Source organism: Otolemur garnettii, unplaced genomic scaffold, assembly GCF_000181295.1.
Source record: "Otolemur garnettii isolate 467f Iridium unplaced genomic scaffold, OtoGar3 scaffold00009, whole genome shotgun sequence".
In the NCBI taxonomy this organism is placed as follows: Eukaryota; Metazoa; Chordata; class Mammalia; order Primates; family Galagidae; genus Otolemur; species Otolemur garnettii.
Genome location: NW_003852404.1, coordinates 6,117,886 through 6,127,432, shown reverse-complemented (window position 1 = coordinate 6,127,432; position 9,547 = coordinate 6,117,886). Strand labels below are relative to the sequence as shown.

The following is a 9,547-nucleotide window of genomic DNA, read 5'->3' as shown; positions in this document are numbered from 1 at the left end:
GGATTGGAGGCAGCCCAAGGGAAACAAAATAACAAAGGAAGAAGAGATGAGGGAACTGACAACAAAGGCATGCCGCTTCTTCCAGGAAGTCCTCCTGGATTCTGAGAGGTACAGTCGGAAGCCCCTCCTCTGACGTCCTTAGAGAACATTGCACATCACCTGTCTGAGCTTACTGTGCTGATCAGCAGCTGACATGTGCCCAGGCAGAGGGCAGCGTGGGGGCTAGGACTGCATCCCGTCCACCTTTCTGTCCTCAGAGTCTTGCTTGGCACAGAGTCAAGTCCCAGTAAAGATCTGAGATGAGGAGGAGATAAAGAAGGAGGGAGGAGCAGGAACAGAAAGGGAAGGGAAGAGAAAGGAAGGAGGAAGAACGCCTCCAACTCTAGTCAGTGCTCTTTAAGGAAAACATGACCCAGGCTAAGGAGCAGCCACCGTGTGGCTTAACCATTCTGTGACCCGCTCAGACGCTTGTGCCACATTTGCATATCATCCATCTTCTTATTTACTTTTTAATGAAATGGATGTGTTTTTAAAGCAGAAGTGCCCATCACACCCCCAAAGAGAAGGCAACTGTAAAAAACATACACAAAAGCAAACTAAACGACGTGGTTAAATGTCACCTGTGAAGGCCTCTGCTGTGTTCCGTGGGGGATTAGCAGGTGTTAGAAAGGCACCTGGATGCCTTAGCACCGAACTGCGACCTTCCCTGGATGTGTTAGCACTGAACTGAGACCTTCCCTAGATGCATTAGCACCGAACTGAGACCTTCCCTGGATGTGTTAGCACTGAACTGAGACCTTCCCTTCCCCACGCCCAGCAGGGCAGAAAGGGAAGTGGAGTGGAATGATTTTCTCACCCCCATGGTCAAGGTGATGTAATGTGTGTGTCACTCACCACCAGCATGTCTCTCCAACAAGGAGTGCTGGTGGGAGCCACTCTTTGGGAAACACTGAATTAGTAGAGTCCTCCCCAGTCTGCCTCCAGCAGGCTGGGAGTAGAGCTGGGAGAGAGTGCTGGTCCCGTGTGGGGCTCCCAGCACCCTCAGTCTAACGGGCCAGTCTCTTCCTAGCCCCGGATGCCCTGGGGAAGCCCTCAGTGCCAGCAGAGGTGGGAAAAGTCAGGATTTGGGGTTTTTAGGGGAGCCATTCTCTTTCCTATCTGATGTGACTGTCTCATCTCCTTTCTCTGTGAAACCCAAGTCAGAGCCAGCTGCCTAGGAAGCTGGACCCTTCTTTTCCCACCCAGGAAGGAACTAGGAAAGACAAATGACATCAGGGGCATATCAGCACCCTATGCCCCTCTCAGACTGCCCCCCATCTCGGCAGACAGCTCCAGAGGGGTGGGGGCCAGCGATCTGGTACCAGAGGAGGTTGTCCCCTTCATCCTGCCTGAGCCTTGTGGCCCCAGCCCCAGCAAAGACACTCCAGAGCCATCCCTGCCTTTCCCTGTTCATTCGTTCATTCATTCATTCATCATTCACTTGTTCAACAGGTATTTGTAGCATACTGACTAAGCACAGCGCAGTGAGCAAGGAATTCTCTCTGCCTCTCTGCCTGAGGCCTTGGGGTGAGATGAGGAGCAGTGCAGCCCAGAGACACATAAGCAGTCACTGCTCCTGGGGAAGGCAGGAACCTACCTCAACTGCCTCAAATGCAGCTATCAGGGAGTCAAATCAGAGCAGGAGGCAACTGAGCTGAGCTCTGAAGGCCAAAGTACCACCCACAGGAAGAGTATTCAGGTGTGAGGGAAGAGCATTCATGTGTGAAGTCCAAGGGTGGACGAGAGCCCGTCAAAACAGCCCCTGCTTGCACCTTCATTCTCTTCCTTCTCTGGGCTGTTCCAGGGAATTCGCAAATCTAGAGAAGTGGGGTCTAGAAAGTCAGAATGATTTAAGTTGGAACCTCAGATCCATCACATTCTAGCTATGTGGCCTTGGGTAAACTCTTTGGCCTTTCTGAGCCTTGAAAGTGGGAATGGGCAAACATGTGAAGTGCTTGGAGGAGACTCAGAGAGGTTAGGTTGTTTTCCCAGTAATGTTTGATAGATCCCTCTGTGTGTGTGTATGTAAGCCACCTGTTTCAAGGGGCCCAAGCTGTGTTAAGTAAAGTCAGGCCTCAGTTTCCAGACAGAGATCTGTTTATACATCTGAGTATAGAAGGCAACTCTCACTAAGGTGGGCTGCAGATGTGGGGCTTCCTCCTGGGGGCTTCCTGGAGTAGGTGGGAAGCAAGGTGTTTTGGAACAGGATGGTCAGGCAGGTCAGCTGTCCCTCAGAGAAGGAGCAGCTGCAGTAGGAAAAAGCCCTAGACTGAGAGCCACATAGACCTGGCAGGGCCACCAACTCACCCTGGACAAATCAACCACTTTCTCTAGCTCTCAGTTTCCTCATCTGTAAAATGGGGATAATTACAAAACCCACTCCTTACTGGTGGTTGTGAGGACAGATGGGGTCATGCCTCTGAAATCACTCTGCAAATGGTTCCAAGCTGCACCAAGCTGGGGTTTTCTTCCGTGATGGAGGATGCTGGCTGGATGGGAGCAGGATGATTCCAGGGAATGGTTCCAGCTGTGCTGCAGCTCTGCCAGGAGCCAAGCCAAAGGTTCTCTGCTCTCTGCTCTCCATCCCCAGGTCTGGTTCAGTAACCGTCGTGCCCGTTGGCGTAAGCAGGCAGGAGCCAACCAGCTGGCAGCCTTCAACCACCTTCTACCAGGAGGCTTCCCGCCCACTGGCATGCCCACGCTGCCCCCGTACCAGCTGCCGGACTCCACCTACCCCACCACCACCATCTCCCAAGGTGAGTGTCCCAGGCCTGCCCCGGCATCTCAGCAGCTGCCTTTCCTCCCGTCCCCTTCCCCCTTTCATTCTCACTTTCCTCTCACAAGGGTTATTCTTTCCATATTTCACATGGTAAGACTATTAAGAGAAAAAGACACAGTCCTGTCAACAGACCACAGAGAAAGGGTTCAACAAGGCAACCCCAGGCACCTGCTCAGAACCAAGCTTCCCAAAGGGGCAAGTGTGCATGGATCTCATGGGGATCTTACAAAAATGCTGGGCGGGGTTGGGCCCAAGATGCAGAATTTCTAACAAGCCTGCTGGTGATGCCCAATCTGCTGGGTCTCAGACTGTGCTCTCAGCAGCAAGGATTTGGAGCACCTGCCGGAGGTACTAAGCAGAGCAGCTTTAGAGGGAAAAGGCCAGCATGTTCTCCAAGGACTTTGGGACAACATGTAGCCACAGTCTTTGCTTTTTTTTAAATGAGGGAATGGTATCAGTCTGTCTGTCTGTGTGTGTGTTGGGAGAATTTGGGGAGAAGTTTTTTCAGATTGTATTGACCTCCAATTTGTGCCAATACAAATTTATAAAGGGGCTTAAATAATTTTCTGGGACCTCAGTTTTTTGCCCCACTCTCTCAAAAGATCCATTTTAAAGAAGGATAAAAGTCAGCCTCCTTTGAAAGCAGTGTCTTCTGAGAGATCCCCCACTCAAGGTCAAGAGTCCAGTGTGTGCTTAGCAAGGCTAGGACCCTGAGGTCCATCTGGAAAGGAGGCATCACTTGGGCCCAGTTCTTCCAATGGCTCAAACTGTCAGATTCCCTTCTGGCCTTGGAAAGGGGTGGCCAGTCAGAAGGGGGTGAGTGGGTGGGAGAGGCTAGGGGGGTCAGTGGGGCTTTGGGAGGGACAGAAGTAAAAGACTAGCCCTGGAAGGGATGGTGAGCCCCACAGGGGAGTAGGGTTCCCACCTCCCCTTCCTGGACCATGCACTATTCTGCCAGAACACACCAGAATTCTACCACTTGATATCTGCCACATGACACCACCTCTTAAGGAGGCCAAGGAGAGAGTCAGAGAACACTCCCATTCATCCCATCCCTGATGTGATTATTTTTTTTGGAGACAGAGTGTCTCTGTTGCCTAGGCTAGAGTGCCATGGCCTCAACACAGCTCACAGAAACCTCAAACTCTTGGGCTCAAGCAATCCTCCTGCCTCAACCCCCCTGAGTAGCTGGAACTAAGGCTCTCACCACAATACTCAACTATCCTTTCTATTTTTAGTAGAGATGTGGTCTTGCTTTGCTCAGGCTGGTCTCCAACTCTTGATCTCAAGTGATCCTCCCACCTCAGCCTCCCCAGAGTGCTAGGATTACGGGCGTGAGCCACTGTGTCTGGCCACCACTATGATTCTTAATAAGAAATTGAACCAGAGCTGAGGATGGGAGGACCCCAGCCCCTGATGCCTGCACGGGGGGCCCTAACAGAGCAGAATAAGAGCCCAGCAGTGAGAAGCAGAAATGGCTCCAGAGTTAGGTCATTCAAACCCTGGTCCCACCACCCACTTGTCATCCTGTGCCCAAACCCACTAAGCCTTGGTGGGTACCATATTCTTGCTTCATACTTTCAACAGAATCTGTAAAACACCTGGTGAGTGGTTAATGCTTAGGAAATGGAACAGGCCTGGGTAGACTGACACAGTGACCAACAAGATCTGACTTTTAGTCCAGTTGACATCTATTGGGTGCTACTGTGTGCCAGGCATTGAGCAACATGACCAGTGTACACTTGCCTAGGGGATGTCTGGAATGTTGTTGGCGGTCAGTCTAGGCCTGGCCAGTCTAGTGCCTGCCCAGGAGCCGGCTTGCTTCACCCCATGTAGCGTGAGATGGGGGCCCCTCCCCTTCGCGGGATGGAGAATGGGAGGAGGCTCAAGGCTTCCTTCTGCCCTTGGAGGCCTGGCCTCCAAGGTGAGGCCACTCACTCAGGACCTCTCTTGGGGTCTCTCCACAGATGGGGGCAGCACTGTTCACCGGCCTCAGCCCCTGCCACCGTCCACCATGCATCAGGGTGGGCTGGCCGCAGCCGCAGCAGCCGCTGACACCAGCTCTGCGTATGGAGCTCGCCACAGTTTCTCCAGCTACTCAGAGAGTTTCATGACCCCGGCGGCACCCTCCAACCACATGAACGCTGTCAGCAATGGCCTGTCTCCTCAGGTAGGTGGCCGCAGCCTTGTACCCAGGGTCTCATGGGCAGACGCCAACTAGCCTGGCCAGGGAGGGCTGGAGGAGGGGCGGGAAGACAGGTGTCACCGGGTATTTACTGGTTTCTATGAAACCACTGGCTGCTGGGCTGCGGAGACCTTGAGATAGTTTAGGTGGGAGGTGAGAGGCGCCCCTTCCACCTTCACTCTTCAACGTCTGTGATGCATCGCTCTGGGTTTCTCTTCCTCACACTGAAGACCGGGTTTGGAGAAAGGGTTTCTATATTTCTTGCCACCCACAAACAGAGAATAACGGGAGCTTATGAAACACCACCCACTTCACAACTATTCCATCCTTGAAAGGCAGGCAGGTGCAGACTGTGCATTGGAGGGAGCCTTGCACCTTTTCCTGTAGGAGCCTGACTGTGGTTTGAGGTTTTGTTCTAGAACCAGGAGTCCTTTCCTGATTTCATACTGTATTCCTGGCCTTTCACCAGGAGCAGCCGGGCTGTGAAAGGCAGGACCATATCCTATTGGTGGAGAGAATTGAGGGTGGGGCTCTGGACAAGGATCTCTACCTTGATTGGCTCTTCAGAACTCTGTTCTTGTATGTGATTGGTTGCTGATTAAGTCACTGATTGCCTGATGGTGCTGTTAGAGCTCCTAGAACCTCCTCTGGATGGAGTCAAGATAACGGGGCTTGTGATGGTTATCAGTGGTTTGGGGACCCACTGGTGTTGGAAGTCCCAGTGAATTTGAGCAATGGAAGAGCTCATTTTTATAGCAACAGCAGGCTCCCAAATATCCATGGGGAAAGGAATTAAATTCAGGACTGGTCTTATCCTGCCTCCTCACTGTCAGTGGTGAGAATACAGTGCATGCATTGCAACCTGGTCTGAACAGTGGCAGGAAAGGGTTTTAATCCCCGCTCCACCACTCGGGGTGATCTCAGGCAAGTTAGCATCTGTGAGCCTCATTTTACCCCCATTTTAACCTCCTAGCAAGGGGTGTTTGCCCCATTTCACAAAGCACCTAACCCAGAGCTCTGCACAAAAATAAGTGCCTAGTAAGTATTAGTTCTCTTGCCCTCCTATCGCCAGGACAATACAATTAATATAGGAAACCTATTACCTAAAGAAAAAGCAAAGCAATTAAGGTCAGTGAACGACATCCTGTGAGCCACAGCGATCCACCCACCTGTTTCTATAAAGTGAGTTTTACTGGAACGTGGTTATGTCCATTCACTTATGGCCATTTTTGTGCCATAATAATAGAGAGCTGAATAGTTTCGAGAGAAATCGTATGGCCCACAAAGACTAAAATATTTACTGTGTGACCCATATAGAAAAGAAATCGCCAATTCCTGGTTTAAAACATTCCCAAGAATGTTAACTTTCTGCTTGCCTGGGTTCATGGCTTATGTGCCCTACAGTTGTGTAGTTGAGGGTGAATTGCATTCTAGCTCCATCATTCACTTGAAGGGAAAACCTGGAGCAAGACCCTTCTACTCTTTGTGCCTTGATTTTTTTGTCCAGGAAATGGGGCTAACACTGGCACTTCCCTCTAGGGCTGTTGAGGATTAAATGAGATGACCTGCTGAAAGCACTTAGCTCAGGCCTGGTACCAAGCGAGCGCTGGGGGAGTGTGAACCCCTGTATCCAGAGCTCATGGTGGTGATGCAGCAAACCCTCCTGGGGCCCAGATTACAGGGGCAATGTCACTGCCTCGGCTGACCTTGCCAGCTCCCACACTGGTCCTCACTGGTCCATCCCACTCTCTTGCCAGTATCCCAGGTGAAAAAAAAAAGAAAGAAAGAAAGAAAAAACTCTACACACGCAATACTATCTGAAGATCATGATATTTTCCCAGTGGAACCTAATTGACCTCTTTGGGGTTCAAAGTCATGACCGCCATCTCATTCGTCCTGAGATCTAACTGGCCAAGCTAACCCTCCAGAGCTGAGATGGGACATAGACATGACACTGTCTCCAAGCTGGCTGGGTGAGGATGCTGCAGAGACCCGAGGTGCCCACACCCAGGAATGTGGTCCAGAATGAATTGGGAGGAGCATCTTTGGAGAGCTAAAGAGGGATTTTGAGACTGTGGGGGGCCTTACTTTACCGATGGAGGGCCCCAGTGTACAAAGAGCCGAGAGTCCAAGGCACCTGCCTCCCTGGCCACTGCCCTCTCCTGTCTATTGCAGGCTGAGGTTTGTCCCCAAAGCAGGGCTTTTGTCACAGGGCAGAGAGCCTAGCAAATAAGGTACTCCAGGTCTCCAGAGTGTGGGGGATGAGGTTCGAAGGGGAGGTGGGGAAAGAGGAGGAGAAACAGATCCAGGGGCGTGAGCAGTCAGATGAGGGGGGTCTTCCTCCCCATGATCAGAAGGCTTCAGAGTTGGATGTCGTGTTTCCCATCCTGGACTGGAAGTTCCTGAGTTGGACCCTCATTCCTTTGCCCAGCCCAGGGCTTCCCTGAAACAAAAAGCAAGAGACCCTTGGGAAGCCCCCACACCATCCCTCATGAGAGGCTGACATGATGAATCAGAGATCCTCAGAGGCTCTGCTAGAGGTTCCCACCAAAGGTGTGAAGACAGATGGAGGGTCTGACAGGGGCAGAGGGGACCCGGAGGTGAACAGCTGCTGGAGGAGGGCAGACGCAGGCAGTGAGGGCAGGCATGTGCTTCTGTGTACGAACCTGGGGCTGGGGGTTAAGCTGCGGACACTTCCTGGCAGCTGGGGTGGGGATGGGGAGGGGGGCTCTGGATATGGGAGCTCCCAGGCATGGCTACGCTCCCACTCTGGGTCTGCTCCTTCCTCTTGAGGACTTGACACTTTTAGCACCCCTCTGTGGTCTTGGGAGGTGCAGGGCCAGGGTTTGCCTAATCCACTTGGGATCTATAGGGAGATGACTCACAGGGACAGATCCACTTCCAACTCCTCTCTCCCCGACAGGTATAATTTCTCCGCAGCTCCCCTGGGCAACAGGAAAGAAAAGGTTTTCCACCTGGGCTGTGGGACTGGCACACTGCCCCTTTATCTGGGACAGTAGCAGGCCCCCAACACATCACCCAGATGCTTTTTGTTGTTTTTGTCCTTACAGAATCCCTTGGGGGGTGAGGTTGGGGCTGTAGTGAGCTCTCTGGCTAGTGTGCTGTGGCCATAGGAAGACCTGCTTCTCCAGTGGGTTGTCCCAGGCCCCTTGTTGCAGATCCAGCTGAGAAGTGGGGGCCACTGAACCTCAGGGACTCCACGGAGAGAGTGCCTGGAAGAATTGCACAGAAAAGCCATTTACTCATGTCAGCTCTGCTCATCCCCTGACTCTGAAGGGGGTCACTAGCACAAGTATTTGTGGAGTGCCTCCTAGGTGCCAGGCACTGTGCTAGGCACGTGGCATAAATCAGCATGTATAAGAGAGGAAGCTCCTTATCCTGTTGGAATTGAGGGCACGATGGGGGAGACAGAATAAACACAACAAAAAAGCCAAGTCGTGCAGTATGTTTAATACCAATGGTGATAGGGACAGCTAAACTTTCTGGAGCCCTGGGACCTTCACACCCTGTTCTGAGTGTTTTACATTTATCCGCTTAGAGGGCAGAGCCAGGATTCAATTCCATTTCTCTAGACCCTGAAATCTAACCCCTCACTTTTTCTTCCCACTACTCCGAAGTCCACACCTGCTCCCTTTTTTACAGTTTGACTGGCAGCAAGGAGAGATCGTCTAGGGAGGCCAACCCTTGGATGTGGGGGAGCAAAGAGCTCTTTCAACTCATGTCCTAGATGAGAAAACTGAGGCCTAGGACTCAGGTTTGGGGCCAGTGGGCACTACTGAGCTTTAAAGCAAAAAGTCTTTCGAGAGGTTCAGACACCCTTGTGGCTTGGTTCCCTCATCGTCCCCCATCTCTCCCATCCCTCCAGACTTACATGATTAGGGATGAGGCTCACGCATGTCCCGGCATTGTGCACGGTCCTTCCTAAGAGGTGTAGGGAACAGGAATCCTGCCTATCACACCCCATTCCTGAGGAGGCTCATCCAGGGTTAGGGTGCCTACACCCCCACCCCCTCTCTCCCTTTTGCTCCAGGCTGAGGGTCAGTGACTTGGTAAATGACTCAGAAAACAACTAGGACAAAAGGAGCCTTTTGTAACATGAATGACTTTGAGTACTCTGATAGCTGCAGATCAATCCCATCACACCAGTCCCATCTAGGAATGGTGAGCAGAACTCACTCTTAGGGATCATGGGCAGAGACTGGGCCTTAGGGATCCCCAGTCTGATGGGGGAGACAGCTCGTGTCCTCAGGAGCTCCTACTCTGATGGAATAGATGAACCTCTTAGCCTCAGAGGTGCTCTGATGGTTGGAAGCACAGCCCTGTCTTGGAGAATCTGCAGCGTGATGGGAGATGCGTTAGAAAGTCACTCAGAGGGCAGTGCCTGTGGCTCAAAGGAGTAGGGCGCCAGCCCCATATTGGAGGTGGTGGGTTCAAACCCGACTCTGGCCAAAAACAAAAACTGCAAAAAAAAAAAAAAAAAAAAAAAAAAAGAAAGTCACTCAGAGCTGCTGCTCTTACCAGCC

General features: G+C 51.9%; 1 protein-coding gene across 2 annotated transcripts in view; it reads left to right on the top strand.

Annotated features, from left to right (window-relative positions):
* The window catches only part of PAX7 (paired box 7), a 102,033-nt gene that overhangs the window by 58,779 nt on the left and 33,707 nt on the right, over nt 1-9,547 (top strand). For both annotated transcript variants that reach the window (XM_003783851.1, XM_012801511.1), the window contains exons 6-7: nt 2,630-2,795; nt 4,786-4,988. In XM_003783851.1, the coding sequence (XP_003783899.1) occupies nt 2,630-2,795; nt 4,786-4,988 (369 nt within the window). The remainder of the gene's footprint in view (nt 1-2,629; nt 2,796-4,785; nt 4,989-9,547) is intronic.